Source organism: Anoplopoma fimbria, chromosome 7 (assembly GCF_027596085.1).
Source record: "Anoplopoma fimbria isolate UVic2021 breed Golden Eagle Sablefish chromosome 7, Afim_UVic_2022, whole genome shotgun sequence".
Classification (NCBI taxonomy): domain Eukaryota; kingdom Metazoa; phylum Chordata; class Actinopteri; order Perciformes; family Anoplopomatidae; genus Anoplopoma; species Anoplopoma fimbria.
This window is the reverse complement of record NC_072455.1, coordinates 19308987-19334244: the sequence shown is the minus strand read 5'-3', so window position 1 is coordinate 19334244 and position 25258 is coordinate 19308987. Positions and strand designations below refer to the sequence as shown.

General features: G+C 38.2%; 1 protein-coding gene across 1 annotated transcript; it reads right to left on the bottom strand.

The window, feature by feature from the left end:
* Nucleotides 1-8983: 8983 nt before the first annotated feature.
* LOC129093714 (alpha-2 adrenergic receptor) lies at nt 8984-10282 on the bottom strand. Its single transcript, XM_054601807.1, has one exon. The coding sequence runs from the start codon at nt 10280-10282 to the stop codon at nt 8984-8986; it is 1299 nt and encodes a 432-aa protein (XP_054457782.1).
* Nucleotides 10283-25258: the final 14976 nt, after the last annotated feature.

Genomic DNA, 25258 nt, shown 5'->3' with positions numbered 1-25258 from the left:
GTTTTTGCAGAGACGTCTCTGATGGAAGCCACCATAGCTCATCTCTCTGCGCTTTTGTTCGTATGAAAAATGAGTCATGTCACGGTCTTGTAATGCTGTTATAAAGCTATCAAAACTTGAAAAGGAACTTTTAAAAAAAAAAGCTGACAATAGAGTACATTGTTAAATGCTGTAATCTTGTGCTGCGTCCAATTTCCCCTAGAGCAGCCCACTGGAAATTTGTGTCACATGATAGTTACTCATTTAAATGTAAAATATGTTTAGCATAAGGGTCTAACGGTGGTTCCAAACAATTCTCCAAAGTCCCAGTAATGTAATTCTGATGGAGTAATACTTAATTACTTCATTTTAATTAATATAACTTGTTATATAACAGTGTTTTATTCAGTAGGATTTAAAAATCTTTACACAGAACCCATAATCATTTCATATTTGACTGTTACTGAAAACATAAACTCCTTCTTAGTTGACAAAACTAGTGAAATTCCTATCCGCCTCTTGGTGGAACTTGGTCATCTTTGTGCAATGACTGATCTAAGGTCTCTTGAAAATGAGAGTCTTAATTACATTATCTTTCTACATAAAGGTTAAATGTAAACAGCCCTTATGGTCAATTAGTTTTTGTCACTACTATATATTTTTTCCTAGATGGGGGTTGCCTTAACTGCCTGCAGTTTTTGTAAGTGAACTTTGGCTTTATTGCTGCAAAGGTGTGACTTTATAAATGCAGCTTGCCTGCAATGCTGAATTAATGGAGCACAGATTCAATCCCCTGGGTCCTTGGGGGTGAGGTCTGAGAATGGTGATCATCCTTGAACTATCAAGAGGTTGTCTTTTATATCTTGCTATGACTCACGATTTCAATCCTGATTCAACTGAGGGTGTCTTGGGGATGGAGACGATGCTTTCACTCATAACACATAGCTTGACTGATAGATGCTATTGAGACTTATTAACAAGATGCTTGAAATCTCTTTTTTCCATGTGCATGTTGCTAACTGTAATAAATGGAGACCTACAACTTTCTGAAAGTGGTATTGATCATTTATCAGTCAATTAAACCCGCTGTTAATTTATTTTCTACAGATCTCAAATTGTGCCTTGCTTAGAACAAAGCTCAGCTGGCAATAAAGTCTTAATTATCTGCATTGTAATTAATTTTAAGGGGTGCAGGTTGAATTTGGTTTAGTCACTTATAACCTTATTTGTCATTCTGACAGAGTTTGGTTTTGCTGCAAAGGTAATGGATCCTGCGGGGCTTTATTTTCACCGACGTTTTCGTTTCCTTTTAAATCCTTTATTACCCCTACAAGTTAATGTTTCAAAGATTTGGGCCATGTTTCATAAGATGTAGCAATTCACAATGCAAAACTTCTCCATGAATAAAACTTGACATTCATAATTGAACTCTTATCTTCACGCAATCAATTTCAGAGTCCAGTGTTCATTTCATTACATTTAAGGAGGCTGTGAGCTGTGGGTTAGGAAACTCATCTAAAAATCCTTCATGTGACACATGTTCTAATGCGCTGCTGTAGGCTGAGCAGTTAGTCATTTCACAGCAGAGACACAAGCATCGTGAGACCTTTGGGCGGATATGGGATGTTTGCTTTGATGGCGAGGCTGCGTCAGACTTTCTGTACTGAAGCTAACAATGCAGGTGGGACTTACAACATCAGTCCTCTGTCGCTCCGTAAACAATATCTTAATATTTTAGTTATTGCTCAATAAGTGTCCTTTATCATGTTGGAGGTTCCTCTCTGACCACATTATTTGCAAATCAACCTTCTGTAAAGCGTTCATTGGCATTTAATTTTCTTTGCACATTACTCTGGATTCATCTTAAGCTTCAGTGTATATAAATGCAGCCTGTTTAGCCGGATAATATTTGAACAACGCAGGACCTTAACTTGTTTTTCTCTGTGAAAATGAAAGCTGCTATAAGCTTTTTTTTTTTTATGGCTCAAATGTCGATGTGTATATAGTAGGGGTTGCTCATAGTTATGAACCCACAGATAATTATTATTATCTGACAGTGATGGGTGCCACGATGAGGATATTTTCCCACCAGTCCATAAACTTGTGACAACACTGGTGTTACACGGACATTTCACAAGAAGATATGTACTTTGATGACGCTCACTATCTTGACTATCTTGAGACCAGCTTGTCTGTCAAGCTTTCTCTGCAGGGCCGCAGATTTCCACCTGACGCCTTGTTCCGACTCGTTTTTGTTATGTCCTCTTCACGGCCTCACACCAAAAGTTTACAGATTGTATCATTAACGTTATCAGGTCCCCCTTTTAGAAATGGGCTTAAATTTGAAATATTGCCAAATAAGCGCTTTTCCTTTTGACACCAAATCCTCCACCTACGACTTGTCGGTCAACTGTCATTACTCTAGTCACGTGATGGAACCGATGACGAGCATTAGGAATATCTATATAGAAATAGCCAATCTTATCGCTGATGGTCTCATTTACTTATGCAGGTAATATAGAGGCATCAGTATTAAATTGAGACTGTTCCATAACCAGTTGAATGTTCTTCACAATAACTTTAACAGCATAAAAACACAACACAAGCTTATTAACTTAATATTCCTTGTTGGCTTTACAGCATCCACAGTAACTCTCCAGAGTAAAAGCGCTAACTCTGACTCATGAAACAGTGGCATTATGTAATAATAAACGACATCTTGTTCTCTGCCCTCTCACGCCCCGCATAAGTAATTATCACGAAATTCACACTGTGCCTCAGGCTAGAGTTTCAGGCTATAATTCTAATTGTGAATCAATTTTGATTAAAAGGCCATGCCAAATTATTGCAGTGTTGACATGGGGAAATTACTCATTATAGTATAAACAGCTGTGTTTTGCAGTAGACTTTGTGATGCGGAGGAGTCAACCCTTAGCCATTCTGTGTCCCTTCATGTGTTCCCTGAGGCTGGATGAGCTTAGTGGAGCAAACAAAACAATAAAAGTGACTGTCGTTCCCAATGAAGACAAGATAATAAAAACAGTGAAGCCTAAATGGAGAGATAAATAACATTTTGTTAGGTAAGGTAGTCGGAGTGCTCAACAAGTCAATGGAACACGTCTACAAAACTTAAACAGTTAATTTGATACTTTTCTTGAATTTTCATGTCCCTTTATACTTATTCTACACTACATTTCCGAGGGAATTATTGCCTTTTTTACTCCACTTTATTACAATGTTTTACAATTTAATGCTATAATGACTGGCTGCTTTACAAGTTACGAATCTACATTAAATTATGAAGCATTGCAAGAGATTAAAATACCCATGACTATATGAGATAGTTCAAATTAGCTTCTTCTCACCCATCATGCAACTACCGTAAAATACAACGTACACCTTAATGCATCGACAAAAGAGATCAGATAATCTAACATAAGTGTAACAGGCACATTGGCCATTTTTCTGCATTGAGACCTTTTAAGAGAGAATATTTTATGTGATGCAAGTACATTTTGCTAAAATTACTTGTACCACTACGTCCTAATGCTCTTACACACAAAATGTGTATCACTCAACGGCTTAGTCTATCCATCTATATATAAAATCAGCCTTTTAAAAAAAATGACAATCTAAATTTGTGACCTGTTTTTGAAGATGTTATGTCTTCAGCTCTGCAGGAACAAATAGACTTTATGTTAGTGGCACAGACAGAGCAGTTGCAAAGTATTGAGAGACGGACTAACACGTTGTTGGTTTAGATCAGTTCATGGGTTTGATTGAAAAGAACAAAAAAAAAAAATATGACAAGACATACGCCTTATCATTTAAAATTTGGTTGACTTATTGGGTCACATGGCTGTTGTTCAATATAAACAGCACTGTGTGATGAACACAATGATTTCCCTCCTCAGTACATCAAGTGCACTGCCTCTATGGAGAAAAATGGATGCAGAAAACCAGGGTTTTGGCTAAATCCTTTCACACTTCTTCATATCCGAGCTGTTAGGCAGGACAGCCGGCCGTCTTTCTGCTCAGGCAGAAAATGGAGAGCTCAGCTGTGAGAGAGTTAGTGAACAGCGACTGAGGTCTTCACCATCATTATGTGACTGCTACACTGTGATGTGTGATTGGCTGAAGTCAACAGATGGGATAATTCATCACACACCGAAATTTAGATTTAGGTTTCATAATACTTTGATGCCGGTTGATTACATCAAATACAATACAAGTGATGAATTACAAGCAAGCATCAGCTATTGTTATAATGTTAAAATATTTACTTTGGGTACGGTGCGTTATTAACATTTTAAAAGGTGGAAGAGCTAATTTCTTTATGTATCAACACCCACTTGATGCTTTGTGGATTATTTTAGACTTTATAATGCCTCTTGATCAAAACATTATTTGACTATCTATATGCAGCTGCGAAAGTTGAAGACAAACTAAGAGTGCTTTTCTGTATTAATGGTTCAAAGAGTAAAGAACTTTGCAATGTGCTTTCAAAGGTAAACACGAGTTTAAATTTACCTTTTTTTTTTTTTTTTTTTTTTTTTTTGCAGGGCTCAGCCACCGAGCAGCTCTTTTGGGATGATGGCCGGACCATATTTCCCAACTGCCAGAGTCTGATGTCTGGCAGAAGATTGAAGTCAGCCAGGTGTGGCAGCATCACTGAACTCTGAGGCCTTTCATCTTCCACAAAATTTGCCAGGATTATTGATGACATGAGAAACTCATTTGCTTTTGAGGGAACTATACTGAGGAGAGGAGAGCAACTCTGTGGTGTTTGCTCTCAAACAAGTATGTCATTTTCAACAAGTGTTTTCTCTAAATTGAAAAGCGCTTCATTTGCTAATTACTCAGTTTAACATCTAATTATGTGTGCCATCCAATAAAGTTCTGTCAAATGCATATATACACATTTATGAATCTCTGTGGTTTATCTTGACTATACACTTAGAATATACTGTGTTTTTTTTGTGTACTCAGACAAAAGGGGATGTTACTTGCTCAGAGAAATTTCCAACACAACTTTTTTTCTATTCATAGTGGTTACCACCTTGGATCTGATATGGTTTTAGCTCAAAAATAAACCTTGCGAATCATTCAAAGTAAAATTGAAGCTGCACCGATCAAAACAATTATATCAATAACTGGATAAAATGATGATGTGTAATGTGAAGGGTGCAGCTCATATTGACACACACAGAGATAATTACCACCTGACTCGGCAGTTACCCTCAACTCTTTGGCACTTTAAGCATATTTTAGCTCATTGTTTTGATTTTACCGCCTGCAACTTTACTGTTTGGTCCACTCTCACTGCTCTCATTATTTAAAGAGGCAGTAGGCAGCAGTTTTTAGTAAAAAATAAATAAATAAACTCACTGTGCAGCAGAGAGACAAAGTGAGTATTGTAGTGCCTTTAGCAGCTAAAGGGCCAACTTAGGAGTTTGGTCCTTGAGGGTTGGCTTTTTTGAGCCGCCATTTAGTGGCCATCAGTGCAATAGTACTGACTTAAAAAGAGCGAACAGCTCTAATGTCAGATTATTGTAGGTTCTTAGTAGATTCAAGTGAGTCGCTTTGTATTCTGTTGGTTAATTTCCATCAGTGATTTGAAATGCCTTTAAAAAAAACCAAATACCAAGTGAAACTGTGTGATCAATCTCTTTCATATAAATAGAAAGCTGTTTCCCTGGTGACGCCTTCACCTTGATTTGCAGCCAGAAAAGAAATAAACCAACTCTCCCAGTGATGACTTTTCAAAGTGCGGGCTGTAGAATTTTTCAAAACCATAAAATTATTGTTGAGTCATTGCTATTGATCGCAAACCCTGTTGAACCACTGTTTGTTTTCTGACTCCCAAAAACCGCAGTGTTTAACGTGCAGCCCAGCACATTTTATTTATCCCTGTGAAGAAGGCACTGTCCCTACCAAAACCTATAAATCCAAAGAGGAACATTTGGAGAACAGCACGCTTAATCTACTTAATTCTTCTTTGACTTGAAAACACTTTAGCTTTGGTTATAAATTGTGCAAAGATTTAGCAGGATTTGAACATAAAGTGACACATTTTTTGTCTTTGACAGTTGGTAAAACACAGTTATGTTTGGTTGGGCAGTTTGCCTAAACATTAAATACACACTGGTGACAGACATTTCCCTGCTGGTTTCCATCAGCCACTTTTCACCTACCTGTTTATTCTCCTTATTCAAACAATTAAACAGACTGGGAACACTTTTTTACCGTCTGTTGGGGACATTAATCTCTGGTTGCCTCAAACAGCAGTCGGAGCAACAGCAGATGGACCCGTAACATGTTACTAATGACTTTTCGCTGTGCACGCTCAGCCACAGCATAAAAAGTAGGGGAAAACAACAAGAGTTTGGTGTGGGGAATTCAGTTTCACCTCAGTCCTGCCCACAGGGGCCCAGGAGAATATTAGATCATGAATTAGATCCAACATCAAACCTGTTGTGCCAGAAGGTCACAAACACCCTGAAACATGGCCACTGTCCATTAGAGGGACTGAACCCCTGTCTTTGACCCCATCATGGCATCCTGATTGATTTCAAAGTCCGAACTCACATTGCAAAGATTATGATATCGTTTGGGTTTAAAAATGTGTCAATCATCCCCTGATAGAGATAATGAGCTGTTATGTAGTTACCGATCTGCTTATGATTGTTCATTTTCCACCAAATTAGGACAAATTACTGCACAAAGCAGTGAAACCAAATGTCAGATCTCGCTGGCTTTGCATAAATGGGGATTTTCTCTTTAATCTTAAAAGCAAACTGCTGAGTTGTGTTTAATTAACGCATCAAATTCTTATGTGATGAACAGTAATTCATTTACAATTACAGAAACCAGTGTGTGTGATTCATTCAAAAGTAAAGAAAAATGCTTAAATGACAGAATTAGAATTATCGACTTGTAATTAAAGCTGTTAGAGTACTTAGTCTCTGCTTTTGTAACTGTCTTTTCATTCAAAAATAAAACAGCCACAATACTTGATATGATTGAATCTAAGACTTCTTCATCTTTTATTTTTGCACAACAGCAGACAGTTTAAGCAGAGGAAAAATGTTTACTGCACTTTGCAAAATGTGAAGAAAAAAACCCAACACAAACTAAACAAACAGAGAGGTAGATTCTTGAAAAATGCTCTTGTTCCTTCATACTCAGTAGTTTACGGCCACTGAAATGAATGTTGTAAAAATAATTGACTTGTAGACTGAAGCGTCAGCCCTTCTCAGTACCGTCTCAAATCCTTAAGGTCCAGTCAGAGATCAGAACAAAGACTCTGTAGTGATTCAGTCTGCTGTTGTGCTTTACCATTTGTGTTAGGAACTATGACGCTGTGATTGCATGGATACACTCAAAGCACCCGGGTGTTGAAGAACACTGCTAATTTATTTTTCCTTCTCTCATACTATTTTTACAGCAGAGTCGCTCCAAAAAGCTGTAAAAGCTGACATGGTCAACAACATCATGGCAAGCAGAAAAAAAAAAGTACATGGTTCAATTTTATCCACAAAGTCAATTTCTGACCTGAGGGTTAGACCCCCCCCCCCCCCCAAACAGGTAACAAAATAAATCTGAGGGGTCATTTATACCTCATAACTTCTTCTCAACAATTCCCCTTTACTTTAAAATACTAGATAGTTTTGCGTATTTAGGCTTCTAAAATAAATATTAAATTAAATAATTTGAGAAGGTACAATCACTGGGGTTGAACTGCAAATGACTGGTAGACATATTAAACACGTAATGAGGGGTCACATGTAAACAAAGAGTCATTTTCTGGGGAAACAAGTGAAAAGGGTCTGGAAACCATTGCTCTGTGTGTGTGTGTGTGTGTGTGTGTGTGTGTGTGTGTGTGTGTGTGTGTGTGTGTGTGTGTGTGTGTGTGTGTGTGTGTGTGTGTGTGTGTATGCAGGATTATTAATCTGGTAATCCAGGTTTACTGTGTGTGTGAACTGGTTTGTGAATTTAAACTTTGTTTTTCACAAACAAAAATGCAAAAGTACAAAATTCAAGCACATGATAAGAAACCTTATGATGGTTTCTGCTTCATCACCTTAATTTAAAGGATTAGACATTTTGGTAAATACACTTATCCGCTTTTATCTCGAACTGTAATGTTGCTGGAGCCAGCAGTCCATTAGCTTAGTTTAGCATATAGACTGTAAACAGGAAAACGGTTAGGCTCTATGCGAAGATAACAAAATCCATCTACCAAAACCACTTAAGCTCACTATTTAAAATGTTATATCTTTTTTGTTTAATCTGTACAAAATCTGCAGTGTTAACGATAGTTTTACAAAAACACTAATTTAATGGAGTCGCCACTGGTTGCCTAGCAACTGCTTCCAACCAATATAAGCACATAACCCCCTGTAAAACCGTGAATTGTCGTCTGTACGCTTCGGTTTCTGTATGGATTAAAAAAACTAGATATAAAGTGAGCATTAGACGTGCTATGAGGCAAAACAAAGTTTTGAAAGACTTAGTTTCTAAGTCTTTATGCTAAGCTATGCTAACCAGCTGCTTGCTCCAGGTTATCTTCTCATCTAACTCACGGCTTAAGGCTCTGTCTGGAAAAGGATTCCTTGTTTCAAAATCTAGTTTTTAAAACCTTCATTATTTCCGTTTTTGTGCTTATGGATTTTATATATTTCTAAATAAATATGTTGCCACCAGCAAATCTCTGGCAAAGTAGTATTCTATCACAAAAATGATATGACTATTGTACAAATTGCACAGAGAGAGTGGGAGTAACTTGGGGTTATCAGTAGGAATAAAAGAAAGGTGGTGCTCACTAATCAGACGTGGTAGAGACACTCAGTCGGTGGTTGACGGTGTGTGCTGCAATGACTGTATTACAACAGGACATTAAGACAAAACAGGAACGATAGGCAGTAATGGACAAAAAAGGCTTCTTTTTTTTTAGATTCACTTAGATATACCCTTTAAGATTGTCACAATGGTCCAGCAAGATCTAAAAGGACTTTTTCCACGACTTGCAGAGGATCTTCTGGAAGGCGCGTCTGAAGTCCCGGTTGAAGATGGTGTAGATGGCAGGGTTGAGGGAGCTGTTACAGTAGCCGATCCAGAAGAAGAATTTAAAGAGCGGGTCGGGGATCTTACAGGGGTCCCTGCACACACCGTACAGGCTGTAGCTGAAGAAAAAGGGGAACCAGCACAAAACAAACACCCCCATCACCACAGCCAAGACAAACGTAAACCTCTTTTCCCTGGCTTGAGAGGCCTTCTTCCTGGCCAAGGAGCTCCGGCGACGTTTCCTCCTGGAGGCAAAGAGGTCCATGGATTTGTTACTGACTCTGGAGATGCGTGTGGACTGTTTGGAGAGGGAGCTCTTCTTGTGGCTGGCCCTCTTGGCTTTCTTGGAGTCCTCCTGCTGGGGTTTTTGACCTTTACCCTCCGAAGAGGAGCTCTCCATGTCAGCATCCTCAGTCTGCTGCCCGGCGGTGATGGTGCGTTGGCTGGGCGTAGGCGGGCACTGACAGTGACCGTTCTCTCTCTCGTCATGGTAAGGGGAGTTGGCTTTGCTCAGTCCATTCTCAGTTTGTGTAACACCATCTGGCCTGAGATTTTTCCCCGACATTGTTCTGGTTCTGGTTTTGGCCACTTGGTATATCCGGATGTACACCAGCACCATGATTAAGCAAGGGGCGAAGAAGGAGGCGATGCTGGAGGAGAGGATGTACCAAGTGTCATCATTCAGCTCACACTGAGGCTGAGAGCTGGTGTTGGTGTTGCTGTCTATAGATAAGAGCGGCGGAGATGAGATGAAGGCAGATATAAGCCACACAATCAAGATGATGCACTTGAGGCGTTTGGGAGTCCGCTTCAGGTTGTACTCTACAGCCTGCGTAACGGACCAGTAGCGGTCCAGGCTTATTGCGCACAGATGAACAATAGACGAAGTGCAGAACAAAACATCCAAAGCCAGATAAATACCACACCAAACGCTCCCAAAATACCAGTAGCCCATAAGTTCATTCGCCAGGGAAAAAGGCATCACCAGGGTGGCGACCAGGATGTCCGCGGTGGCGAGCGACACCAGAAACAGGTTCTGTGGGGCTTTCAGAGCCCTGCTCGTCAGCACCGCAATAACCACCAGAACATTCCCAACAACCGTGAAGAGAATGAGGAAACTTACAAGGGCAGCAATGCTGGCTATGGCTCCCAGAGAATATCCACTGTCCAGACTCCAGGAGGCATTCAGATGGATCACAGTGAACGCGTCCATCCCGCTGGTGTTAAACCAGTCCATCCCTGCTGTGCGCTGAATCTGGGCATGAATTCACATCCAGCCCTCTGTTGACTGAGGAGTCCATCAAAACGCAATTTAGAAATCTGACGAGATGAAGATGCCCACCTAGAGTGAACACATCTCAAGATATCTCAATCCTCCTCTGCGTCCTGTCATAGTGCTGTCACCTCCTCCAGCATGGTGCTCTCCGGCTCCACTAGATGCTCCATGTGTTGTTCTCATCAGACTCACCCACTGCCCCGCCCCCTCCACACAGCATCATTTTCATCATTTTCATATTGTTAGGATGCGATAAGGCCAGGGACAAAACTGTATCCTAGACCAAATGATCTCAATTTCCAAATTATTAATACGATTTGTTTATTTTTGGGTTGTAAACTTCTGTATGATACAGAATGAGGGAATACAAATGTTGTGGACAGTATTCCGCTGTGAGTTCTTGATAATCTGATTTTACAGGGTCTATTCGGGATTTTAAAAAAACTATGGTTTCAACAATTATCTTCTAGACTCGTTGAATATAGTGATATTCCTATTCTGGAGCAGGAGCTGTACGAGAGGACATGCCACATGGGTTTAGCACGTTTCATTACATTACATTACATTACAGTCATTTAGCAGACGCTTTTATCCAAAGCGACTTACAGTCAGTAGTATGTTACATATCATTCACCCATTCACACACTGATGACAGGCTACCATCAAGGTGCCACCATCAGACTCTAACTAACATTCATGCAACATCCAGTCCACACCGATGGCAAGCCTTCAGGAGCAACTTGGGGTTAAGTGTCTTGCCCAAGGACACATCGACTGCCGAAGCCGGGTATCGAACCACCGACCCTCTGATTGGAGAACTACCTTGCTCTCCACTACGCCACAGCCGCCCTATTGACACATTATCTCATTTTTTTTCCTTAACGTGGAGGTCAGTATTGCTGCTCACACAATCAATTATTTTGCACTGTAAGATGCTCAACCTTGTTCGTAACCATAAAGTAAAGAGAATCCTCTAGTTTTGTAAATAAAACCCTGACAGACACATGCAATATTTATTTTCATGGAGTTGTGTGTGTGTGTGTGTGTTGTGTGTGTGTGTGTGTGTGTGTGTTTGTGTGTGTGTGTGTGTGTGTGTGTGTGTGTGTGTGTGTGTGTGTGTGTGTGTGTGTGTGTGTGTGTGTGTGTATAAGAAGAAGCAGTCTTGAGATGAAGATGAAGGTGTGAGGCTTGTTAGGATTGTGGAGTTGAGCTAATCAGGCTGCGGTTGTAGAAGATGGATTGGAAGTCCACATTTATATTCTAGGCTTGTTCGTCAACACATAAACTCCCACGGGCCCATGCCTTTATAATAGCACTAACATGGATGTTATAACACTGACAGCCGGCATCTTATCGACCTGTTACCATAATAACACCAACCTGATCCCACATAAATGATGCAGCTGTACTGCCTGATGTGTGAGTCCAACCCAAACCAGTGCATTGATATATGGGGGAGCTGATTTTAGTGGACAGGAACAAAAATTCTGCTGTGCAACGTTTGCTTTTTAAAACAGTGATAGCAAAGGTTTTGATAATCATAATTGTCATACTGCCACAGCCATTATCCAGTACAGCACAGTGCACTGCACATGCCTGTTATGGAAGTCAGGAAACCTTTTTTTCCAAGACTCACAAGCCAAGAAATTTGAACGTGCAGATTGTCACATTTCACACAACAGAAACATTCAAAATGGCATCTATTCTTAAAATGTGTAAAAACCTGAGGTTAAGGAGCTAGAATGTACACAATAAACAGGTAATGTAGGTACTGTAGGTAGAAAGTGTATGTGCATACATTTGAATAAGCCTTTCACTTTTCAATGGATGATCTTTCATGATCCCTGCACATCTTAATGAATAAAGATATTTCTTTCTTTTCATGAGGCAGAGGTGAATTTGAAAAGACTATAATAAATGCAATCCTTGAAAATCCAACAGAAATATGTATAGCTTCTTTCCACATTATGTTCAGTTTTGACTGTGTTGTTTTGGCTACATGTTAACCTCTACAATATAAAACTCTATATTATCACAGTAAAAGTCAAAGCAAGTTTATGCTATATATTTAAGCATATTTCAAGACCGATGCAGTTAACCAATAACTACAGTAGGATTATACATAAAAGCTTCTCCTTCAGGAGAATGCATTTTTACTGAATGACTTCAAACAAGCAACGCTATTACTTATTGAGCGTGAATCACACAAAGAGAATCTTGTTTTCTCTCTTTACATCTTTCAAGAAGTACGAATCTTGTGGTAGCTTCTTCCTTTTTCCCCCATTAAATCTTTAATTGTTCATAAATGAACTGTGCTGTCAATAGAGTCAGATAGGTTTACTGATTAAAAAGAAAGTTAGTGGTGATTTTGTCTTCTTCAGCAGTTCAGTATCTGTTGCAGGGGGAGGTGAGAGTATGAATCACTGTCTTACCTCATCCTGGTAGCTTGTCTGCACAGTTGAACCATTGACCTTTCAGTTACAAGCCTGCCTCTGTCAGCTGGTCTCTAACAGCTCCCAGTAGCTTCGATGACACTGCAGCAGCAGACCTTGTTGTGCCAACCGACACCAAAAAAACAAACCTGGCAGCACTTAAGATGTCTTTGCGCCGAGGAGAGGAGAGGATATGAAAGGAGAAGAGAGGAGAGGAGGGTGAACAAATAGTGGTGATCTGCAGAGTTTGAGATTTGTTGAGTGTCCAGGAGGTGCAATGAGCCGTCAAAGACAATTCAGGTTTTGATGTCTGGGCTTTCAACAATAAATATTGCTCTGCTCTTATTGCGCTTGACTGTCAAGTGACTATCACTACAGTAGGAATTGTCTTCTTTTGTGCTTTTTATATTTCTTTGTTCTGTTGTTTCTTGGGTCTTAGGGTGTAATTTCCATCTCCTGTTTGGCTTAACTCATTTGGATATTTGTTTTATTTTAGACAGAAATCTGAGTAAACTGGTGTGAAAATTAGTGTAATGCATCAGACTTAATTATGATGCATTACTGTAAACACTACATCGTGGTTTGCTTAAAGGGGAACTCCACTGATTTTTCCACATCAAAGTCTGTTTCCAGGTCCTACAGCACATGTGAAAATACTTGTATAACGCCTTATTTGTGGCTGCAGAGGGAGCTGTGTGAAATAAACACATTGTGTGTATCCTTGAGAACAAACAAATGTGTTGAATGCATTTCTCACACATAAAGTATTTGCAAAGCCGATTTTAAATCAAGCATTGTTTGCCGCCATGCTTACTGCTAGCAGCATCTTTGCTGGTGCAGTGCTGCGTCTCTGGTTACTGCCACCTGTAGACTAGTGGCATAGTGGGACCCAATTGGAAGGATTGTGTATTGAGTCACCTGTTTGCGCATGTGCGTATACGTGCATACTCATGCATGTGCACAAGATTTGCTTAATGATTTGTTTAATAGACAAAAAAAGGTAAAAAAAACCCTCTAGATTTAGTTTAAGCATGTTGTCAGTTGTGGTCATTCTGCTGTGTACCTTTATGTGTGAGTGGAAGAGTGAAGGTCTGTGATGGCTGTGTATATGTTATTAGTGAAAACAAGCACGGGATTTGAACAGAACTATAGGAGAGACAGACAGATCCCTATCACCAGAAACACCATTTAAGCGTTTTTTAAACTTAAAAAAAATTGCCATGTTTCTCCAAACTTTACGGAAACAGGGTTGCATCAGCATGCTGAATGCACAGCATGCATAGAGTTGAAACGAAGAAGATAAGGTTGATAGTTGAGCAGTGCTGAGCAGCCAGTCCAGGAGAGCTGAATGAACAATCGGTCTCTGCAGAGCGCTGCCAAGGAGTGAGTGGCGTGTTGGTCATTGAGCGCAAAAAGCACTTGTGAGGTATGACAAGGAACTGTGAGTGGGGGAGCTGTCTGAGCGCTCAGCATGAACCCTTTTGTTGCCTGTTCATTATGGGCGGCAAGCATTACAACCATCATTAGACATTTATTTGCAAGTAAAAATTAAGAATTATATATTTGATTTACATATTTGATGTCAGGAAAATGTGTTTTACAATGGAGAGAACTGGTTTTGGACACGTCATAGAGTGACTTTGGCAGTTTCTCCTTCAAGCAAAGTATTGCCATTAATACAATTACTTGAGTCTTTTAAACACCAAATCACAGATTGTTCGTTTTTTTGCGCTTTCATATTGGAGTCCAAAGTATTTTCCTTCAGTTGCAGTGCTCAGCCGGATTTGTAAATCAAGGTCTTAAATCCAAAATCCGCTAAATTATGTAATAGCATTACAGCACATGTATCAGCACGAGCAGCTCATATTGAGGATAATGTCATTTACTTTACAAAGAGATTTTGTGTTAAAAATAATGAAAGTTCCAGCCTTTATGTCAGTTGTTGCTGTACATAAAGACGAGACGTTTCGACCCTCAGGTCTTTTTCAAGATCAACAATAAAGATTGAATCCAGAGTGTGCGACACTTTTATTAATTTGTTGTTGCTGTACACTATCCAATATAATTAGTGTTGAAAATGGATAGCTCATTTATCAGTCACATAAATAGCTTCCCGAGTCGCTTGGGTTTAATGGCTCTATTTGTCAGTTGTTCCCTTCAGTCAGGAGAACAGTACAATCCTGTCAGGATAATCATTTTCATGGGGGTAATGTTACTCTGCTGATGAGGCTGAGGGTATGGGCAAGAATTTCAAGAATTTTAGGACCATCCACACAAAGAGGGCTACAAGTTATTATCTTGTGCCTATGAGATACGAGAAATATCATTTTAGAACTTGTAGGCGGCGTAGAGGACAGATAAACCATTAGACAGAATGAGTGTTAAAGACTCATAAGAATCTTTTTTAGGACAGAATGTAAGGTTTTTCTCCTGGGAACGATTATTAAAGGGAGGGATGTCATATTTATCGTCTTTATATATTGAGGTTCAAAGTCTGTCCTTAACCATAACATTGGAATTAGCAAAACCTCACCTCAAACTGAGATTTATGCTCTGGAACTTTCGATCACATCACATTGTCTTCATCAGCAGATGCGGTTTGCCTAATTCGTAAGGAAAATATGTCACCCTCGCCGAATGTTATCAGACTATTAAATCAATAATCTTATCGTATGTTTTTGCTCTTATTATTCTGCTTCAGTAGAGGGATCCAGATCCATGTTCATTGCTGCAGGCCTGTACGCTAACAAGTCCTTTAAATTACACATAATACGCCGTTTGTCCATGATCTCTAGAACAACACTTAGAAGTTTGTCTGCAGGATTGCAGTGAAAACTACTGGCCTGATTTTCATGAAACTTGGGGCGGAAGGGTGTAGCATGGGCCAACAAAGAACCCTTTAATCTATTTTTATTCTTTTCAATTTGTAGTTAGGAGTTGGAAAAGGGCCCTACCAACCAATATCTACAGTATGGTAATGACGACAACTGATAATGCCTACTTAATGAACTGATAGCATACCTTGGGGGTGCTTAAGCCTTGTTAATGCCTGGTTAATACTTTGCACATTGTGATATGTAAACTAGAAATAAACTGATTAATAAATGTTATATAGTGGCTTGGGGGCCACTGGCTGACATTTAAAACCTGATTTCTAAAGATCTTTATTTAAATCAAGTAAGTATCGTTTTTTCAATATTAGATTACTATAACGTAATAGGCATACATGTTTAAAGGGTAAAACATATGTATGACAAAGGCTCTCGCCTGAAAAGACATAGTGATCGACGGCTGTAAATGTATTCTGTGTCAACATTAAAAAAAAGTTTTTGTAGATCACAATCAGTATGCGGACTCAGCTGCGTTAATGATGCAGTAAATGCTTATGAAATATGGCCCCCGGCTGTCTTGTGAGATGTTCCATTTACTGCTGAAAATTTACTGGTTCAATTAGCTGTTGACCCCCTACACAGTCCTCGGTCACATTAAGTGCACCACAACTCTTCTCCATTGAATTTTAAATAGCAGCGTGTGATGTAGGAGGCTCTTGCAGTACACATTTCACTGACTCGGTGTGTTATGTGCTGCAGCTAATATCAACAAATTGCAATTGTAAGTGAGAACAGACACACTGTGCAGGTCGTGTCAAGTAAAAGTCATGTCATTTTAAGGGGGCAGCTGTTGGAACGACTGTCAGCACTTAACATTTTAAAGTTCTGTCACCCATAAGCGTGTATTACTGGAGCCACTCCGAAGTTTACGTTTAAAAGTAAAGTGTTTAGTATTTAGGTAGAATGTATTGGTAGAAATGGGATGTATAAATATATATATTGATTGAAATTAACTGTTGTCATGTTTTTGTTACCTTAGAATCTTCGTGTTTTTGCTATTGCCTGATGCCATTCAGAGTGTTTCTTTATTTCTCTAATGTGAAACTTTATGCTGGCCCTTTTTCAAAACTTCCTATGAATATATTGTCAGATATTTTTGCACAGCCGATACAACCAGATCCTCTGATTGCAATATTTGGATTCTCAGGCAAGAATAAATCCACCCAGAACTACAATCATAAACTTTGTAACATGACCAGCTTTCACATTCAATTTGTATAAATTGGAAAGTCCGCAATTCCTTATCACACTAGGTATGGATATTGGTATGTTCAAAAAACACTAAACAGAGCCTTTAAAAAAATACAATAACAGGATTGGACCTGGAAACGAATTAGCAAAAAAAGTTACAAGCATAAGTTCTTAGACACACATACAAAATCCCTCCAGCAAAGAAATATTTCACACCATTGCAAAGTCTCTGAGGAAAAAGTATTTTACTTATTCATATCTGTTGTCGACTACTATTCTCGATGATCAACGAGCCACCTGCCCAGCAGCCAATAAAACTAATAAGCGACGGGCTGATTTAATGCATCATTGCAGGGCACTCGGCGTTGCTCTGCACTTTGAAGTCTGTTTAATAAGAGCAGTGCCATAAATGAGTCCCTGATGATCAAGAAATGCATTGGTGCTTGGTTCAGCGTCCACTCTCATACTTGTTCCAAGGGAAGTTTACATTCAGTATTGCATCTCCCTTTGGGCTTCTTAGGATGTGAACCTTGGTTTAAGTAGTAAACCTCAGGTTCACTTTGTGTCCCTTGCTTTTTGGTAATTTTATTGATTTCAAACATTGTATGGGATTTGCACTACTAAAGTACAATACAAACCAATGCAGGTCCTGCATTATTACTCATTGAAACCTTGAAACAGTCCCTAAAAGTTGTGTTAAATTAGATGAACACAAACTACGTGTTGGTTGGAAGAGAGGTTTGGCCATTAATTGTAAGGGTGGACAAAATGTCCAATTTAAGGACATTAAATTGTCCTTAAATTGGACATTTTGTCCATTTTGAAGGCATTTCAACGGAGTCTCTGCTTCATTAAGATTCTTTACAACACAGCTGTTTACTGTTTCTGCCTCTCATTTGTTCTTCTTGATAGAATCGCCCAATTTTCCTTTGTGCTGCATGACTTCCATCCTCAATAATAGCTAATCTTTCACTCAGTGACGTCCAAGAGAAGAAAGTAGTACCCTTTCGGTGTCCTTTAACTGCAGCTTGCTTTCTCTAGACAATGTCAGATTGATATCTTGTCAGTCACTCATCCATCACGCAATCAAGGTCGATGCGAGACATTGATATCTTGAATTAATTTCATGTCACACTCAAAGAAGACAACAGATATTTTCCTGCAGCAAAAGGGTTTAAGACATGTCAAAACTAAAAAAAAGTATTGTTTGACCAGCAGTCCAAAACATGAAGATATTTAGTTTACTGTCAAGTCAAATAAAGAAGCAGAACATCTCAGAATCTGAAACTCCTAACCTTTTTTGCTTAAAAAAATATTCAATGATCAGAACTGCTGCTAATTAAGTTTCTGTCAATCGATTGATTAACTGTGTGATTGTTTCTCTAATTTTAATAAATAAACTGTTTAAGTGAGTTTTCAAAGACCCAGCATTGATTTTAGGCGTCTTGGTGTCCATACAGTTTGACTGTAAATTGATTTTCAGGTTACTTACTAACAGTTTGTTGTTGAGTTCTACGTCATGAAAACTTTAAGGCTTTTGTATCAATTTATTAACTTCTCATCATTCTCCTCGAAAACCTTTGTTTTTGTGGCCCTACTGAAGGAATGCACCATGTGATACATGAACATGCATGCCTGCAGTGTAAGATATGTGTTTATTAATAGTTATAGCAAGGTAAGCTTTGTTTAACCATAATGACAGCAATAGGAGATTACAGTAAGAAAAATATATATATTTGTCCGTGACATTGATCAAATACATGTAAATCTCCGCTATCTCTTTGCCTAGAGAAATCGATTTACATAATAGAATTCAAAACTTTGGCCAATTAGTGCGCACAAAATTTGAATAACCATGCACTGGGCATACATATCACATTGAATACTCAGCTTGACCGTGTGTGACAGCCGTCTGCTTTGCTATGATACATTTCAACCTTGTTAAAGGACTAGCATGCAAATTAAATGTCAATATGTGTCTCGTTTGGATCACCTAATAGCTGTTTGTGCTCTCCATTTCCTCCAATTGTATTTGAAGTAGATCAGTTCAAGCTGGTTAAGCTTTGATCAATTTATGCATTGTTATTTTTTTCTTTCTTTCCATGGTGCTTATTCAAGGGATTAATCCGACCATGATCATCTGTGTGTTATGCATGTCTTTTCTAATTCAATCAAGCAGATACAAATTGTCCTTTTCGCACAAGTGTGAATCATGGTGTATGAGGAACACAGCAAATGAAAGTGCTTCAGGGACTCTTTGTGCATCAGTTTTCATGTATTACATTACATTACATTACATTACATTACAGTCATTTAGCAGACGCTTTTATCCAAAGCGACTTACAGGAAGTGTATTCAACATACGTATTCTTTCTGTATCCAATTTTCTCCAATCACGTTTCTAATTAGAAACAACAGTTACCTCACTGACCTTCAGAATGATATATTTTAAAATATTTTCATTTCATTTTTAAAGCAAGTATCTTCTCTGCTTAAGTGTCCTTGAGCAAGACTGTGCCGCTGAGGGAGTTGTGCCAAAAGAGATTTTCTCTTTTTAAAGATAAATTAATTATAACATTTTCATAATCTCTTTTTTTTGGGCAATAATAAAGCATTGCATTACTATTATTGTTTCTCAAATATTATACTCTAGATACATAGCAGCATGTAAGCAACTGTAAGCCAAAATGAGGAGCTTATGCTTTTATAGCTACCTTAATAATTTTCTAAGAAATAATAAGTGGGACTACATGAATAAATGATCAGGCACAGATTTATTTTTATTTTTTATCTTAGAGGACCACTTACCATATGCTGCATCTGCTTTGCCGTCATGACCTGCTGAAACATTCAGGTCACTCATCTTAAGCTGTGCTCAGCATGGCAAAGACAATGGCAATGTGGGTTCACTGAAGGATAAAATATTCACTTTTTATTGAGACCTAAAATCCATTTAAAAAAAATAAAAAAGACTGCCAGTAAGGAGAGAAATTTACAACCTTTTTTCTGTAATGTATACTGCATAGTTTCTATGTTGTTACTGACTATTTCCAAGACATAAACACCAACAACAAAACCAAGCTTAAAGATGCAATAATAAATGCTTTTTTTAATATTATAAATGGATCGATTAACTTTATGTAATGTGGTTGCTTGTATCTTACCCTTAGTTCTGAGAAGCGTTTTAGCATCTTTTAGCTCATTGTTTTGGTTTTACCGGCGGCTCTTTGGTTCACTATAACTGCTTTCATTAACCTTATTTCCAGCTGGCAGATAATTTCAGTGAAAAAGCTCTGATAAACTTAGAATTTACATTATATTGAATGATATTTAAATATTTAAAAAGGTGCATCATAACCTCAAAGATATAGTTTACTGATGCAGTATATTGAATTGTACACTGTTTAAACCTAAACGTTAAAATCAATCATACCTGCCTGTGTCTGTCCATCTATGATTAAGTGATGGAGTTCAAAATATACATGTATTCTGTATTTGGCATGCAGTGATTAAAATATATCTGAAACCTAATAGTATTTATCTATGGGTCATCATAGTAATTAACTGTTAAAAACTTACAGTCCTGCAGGCCGATATCTGTGATTGTTAAAAAACATTTAATTTTACGTCATCACGCACCATTCACTGTGAACTTTGACTTGACCCGTGGATTTTAACGTCACTGAGAGCTTCAACATCAGAGTGCTTCATTATTTCGATCCATTGGCCATGAAATAGGATCATCAACATCAACTCATTTTATCTTCCACAGATTAGTATCCTTCTCAGATTATCTACGAGTGAAGCAAAGTGGATAGATGAGATCGAGATGGCACGAGTGCAGTTCAGCATGTGGTCAGATGGTTTCCACGTGCCTCATCTGAAAAACAGCAAAAGTTGGTTATAGTGTCAATGGTGGATAGATTTTCTTTTTTTTATAAATACATACATACAACATGCTGTTATTTTTTATACTATTTCTTTTTCTTTCACTTTGCGGTCTTTTGTCACATGATTTAGCTTGATTTATAGGTTGAAAATCAGATGTCTTCTCAATTAATCATAGTTAAAAAATATAGGTTTCTTCTAGTGTCATTTTACTGATAATTTACCGTTCACTAAACTCTTCCCCAATAGCCTTTTTTAGTCTTTTACCAAAACCACAAGAGCAAAAAATGAAGGAATTAATTTAGCAGTCTGATTTTTTTGAGCTATAAATCATTAGCATCTCCGGCTAACTAGTAGGGTTGACAACTTTCTTACACCAAATAATCGACAAAAGCTTATTTTCGGTGCATGTTGCCATACCGTGATGGTGCTCTGTATATGCTTATTCAATTGGAAAGGTAAAAAATATGTATATTCCATTTAGTCTATAGATTTACTTAAATGAATACATTAACTGAATAAACCTTTGAATAAAATATCAGAATAACCACAATTCGGACCTTTACAGCAAAAAAACAAACAAACATAAACATTTCTGTGGAAGCATCCAGAGTTAGGTCATTTTTAACTCCATGGCCAAATTGAGAATTTCCGACAGCAAGTACAGAAGGTTTTCATCGAGTCATCACTGACGGGCTTGACTTTGCTTCCCAGTGCGTGTTGTAGCTGCATAGTCTTTTCTTTTTTGCAGGTTAATCCATATTTGTACCACCCAAACCAACCAAACAACATCAGACATAAACAAAATATACTAGAAATGAAACGCCATGCTTTGTCTACCTCTATTTGAAATAAAGATACAATTTCATTGTAAAAATAGTAAATATGCCAATGTGAACATTTTAACTTGCATATGTGCCACGGGAAATCCAGGTGCTTCACATGTGTAGCAACAGTAACTAACTGAGGGGGCGGTCTTTAACAAACAGCTTAATGTGAGCACAACTTTAACAGCTTTAGAATACATTTACTTCCATTGCTGCAATTTAGTGCATGTATTAACACGTTCTTTGGTTTGTGTCTTTAGACATTGCCCACATAGTGAAGGAAATAGAGTTGCAGACAATTATTCATCTGTTCACGTTAAATTCTTGCATTTGCCTACCTGCAATTAAATATCTATAAATAGATTAGGTCCAAGAGAGTCTGGCACTGCAGATCCACTACAAAGATGAAGACATACTGCGAGTTCACAGCATCACAGCAGATAACGGATCCAGATTAATATTAATGCACTCATCAATGTTGATGGGCTGACGGTGCTGTCTTGAAATACTCTACACACTTCAGAGGATTCGTTTTATCAGCAGTTTAAAAGTTGCTCTGTGTCTGCAAAAACAGACTTTGGTCATTTCAGTAAGGTTAATGGCTCAAAGTTCAAGGTTGTCGACTGAGAGAGAAAATAGTCATGGATTAAATGCATTTCTGCGGACTTGTCACAACTACTAACCACACAACTCACAAAAATCATTCTGTATCATATACATGAAGTACTTAATCTTCTTCACTAAACATACATTAGATTTGAAGCTTTCCAAACAAATAAACGTACAAAAATGTCAATAAGGTTTTCAAATGTTACTCAAACAAAGGCTATGTTTACAACACTGCTGTAATCTTCAAGGAACATACTTTGTAAGAATTCTGTCTTTAAAGCATCAAATCTAATTACACTCTAAATCTTCTCTCCTTCAAAGCCTATGAGTCACTCAATTGGGGGGAGGGGGGTTATGTTTTAACTGAGAAGAAACAAGACGATTTCCATAAAATAATTGAAGGTTCAGGGCGGAGGGGGGGAGTGGTCAGTGTAGTGCCCTGACATTATTCTTTCTCTGTGGGCACGTACAGAGGGAAAAGCAAACAAGGCTGACTGCTTTGTAGCAACACTTATCAGCTCACTGAGCTGTGAGCGGCTCAGCAATGTCACACATCAGTGGATCATCTGAGCATCTGTGCAAATAATGTCTGACGCTGCGTGAAAATGTAATAATGAATCACTGCCATCCCTCTGCTGTCTCCACAACTCTGTCCGTTCACGCGCAGCAAGCTGCGTGTTTGAATCACTTCAGCGAGCAGAGAAAAAGCACATGTGAGGGCCGACGTGCTCCCTGTCGTCATTCCTGAAAGGCATCAGAGTCGCTCCACAAATTGAATTCCACTTTCAACAATAGCTCATTCTGATAACAATAAAACACAGTGAAGGTTAATAGATCTTTGACTCAGTTGCCTGGCGCCTGCCTCCTTTGCAGCAGCCTTCATCTAAATTAGAGTCTGATTGCTAATTTACCAGTGTATATTGGTTTTAAGGGTCCTTTTAATTGATTTAGAGACTTTTCATGATTCATTTGTATTAGTAAAATCAACAACCATTAAAGGATGAGAGCCTTCGCCCACTCTGCCATTTGTATTTAAATTTTAAGCACAGAAATGCAGAGCAAGAAATATTTTTTGTCGCGTAAAAGTATTCTTTGTCCTCATTTAAGTCAGCTTTCCTGAACTAAACAAAATAGATTAGTCAGTATTAGTATTCAAGTACTTTCAAAAAAGTCATTATTGTGTTATTTTGTCTTCAAACTCTTAAGCCAAGCAAAACAAAGGAACAACAAGAACACTTTAAATCTCATTTCCTGGATGTAGATGGGTATCAACAAAATGAACTTGTGTTACAGAATTTAGGATTAAATAAAACTAAAACTCTGTGTAATTAAACACAATGGTGCTTCGAGCAAGTAATTAGACAAATACATTTTATTTTTTTTAAAAGATGCTCTGAAAAAAATTCCCCAAAGTTAATACAATTTACCCTGAGGAAGACATGCGTTCACATGCCAAATGGTGTGCCAATCTGGCTAATAGATAGAAGTAAAATATATTGACCTTATGGTGGCACAAGAAGAAAAGTCAGTTTGTCATTTACAGTCGGTAGGGTTCATCCTCTGGGAAGCATGGATGTCTTAACAACATTTCATGTCAATCAATCTAATAGTTGTTGAGATGTTAGAGTCTCTCCGTGTAAAAGTTTAATATCAAATTGCTCTGTAGCGACATGAGTGTTATCTGGGTTTATTTGTCGTCATATGTGTTCAAGTTCAGTGAAAATTAAACCTAGTGAATTGTGTTAGTGGGTACAGTCTGTTTTACTCATGTTGGTGAACATCATCCCCTCAAGGCTGCACTGTACCATCAGACATATGATTATTCAAAAAGAACTACCAAGGGCAATGATCTGTTTGATATATGACAGTTTGAGATAAAGAAGCTTTACCTTCACTGCCAAGTCAAGTGTATAACATGAATCAACATACTGTAGAATAAGAAAATAATAAATAAGGCTTTAAAATGTTTAAATATAAAAAAAATGGTTTCATGGTAACATGTGATAAAGAGGCTTATCACTTCTGAATCCATCTTGTCATGAACTCCTTGATAACAAATTTATTCCACATGCCTCAGGCCTGATAAGAGACACACTCAGTTGATTATTAGTTGATTAGGCCTGTTATGAATCATGGGGCACATTGTGCACAGAATGCATTTCATCTTCAGGGAACTTAATTAAAACCAAACATCACAGTGTTGAGCCTGAAGAGTTTGAAGTTTGAAGATGAAAGATCTTGATTATTTTCTGTGCACAACATTGTATGAGTCCATGCTTCGGCTTTATTTGTCCAAACATTGCGTGTTGTGGCCCTTTCATGCAGGCAGAAATGCCATGAATTCAAAATTTGTGCCCTTTTCCAGGCCACCTAGATGCTTTTAAGCCTCAAAGCATTTTCTAGGAAGCCCTAAGAGCAGAGTCTTTAATACAAGGAGACAAGGAGGACAAGGGATAGGTAGGGAATTTAGGAGGTTAGAGTACTTCCTCTACTTCAGCCAATCAAGTGTGGGATAAATGTCAAGCCGTGGAAAGGCCAGCTTTATAAATGAAGATAGCTGTTGACTCCCTGAAATGTCAGCTGATATTCCTGCAAAGCAAATTCAGAATTACTCTTTTTCATGACCTCTGCCAACGTGTAACTCAATGGAAATCATTCCTAAATACCTACATACTCTTAAACAGTAAGTACATGAGAAAATGGTAATTTAATAAGACTTACCACTAAGAAATTAAGGGTTATCTGAAGCCTTTTAGACATTAGTAAATATAAATTGCTGTGGGATCACAAGCGTTCTCCTCTGCCTCTACACACTTTCCGAAACAGTTGTTTGGTCTCACTCTGCTGCCGCAGCTCGTTAATAGTTAATAGTACTTTTTTTGAAATGGATCCTCATGCATTTTGTATATGTATTTTCATATTTCCATGCAAGTCAGGTCAAGTTTCTTCCATGTAGTTTAGAGGATGAGATGTGACTGCAAACCAGAATGCAAATAAAACAAAAGTAAATAATTTACTATCATATTCTACTCATGTGAAGAAGATAAACAAATTCCCTTGTGTATTTCAAATTGGGTGCTGTAAACTGAAGACTGAAAA

Coding starts and splice junctions, on each gene's coding strand:
- LOC129093714 (XM_054601807.1), bottom strand. CDS start 10,282: ATGGACTGGTTTAACACCAGCGGGATGGACGCGTTCACTGTGATCCAT.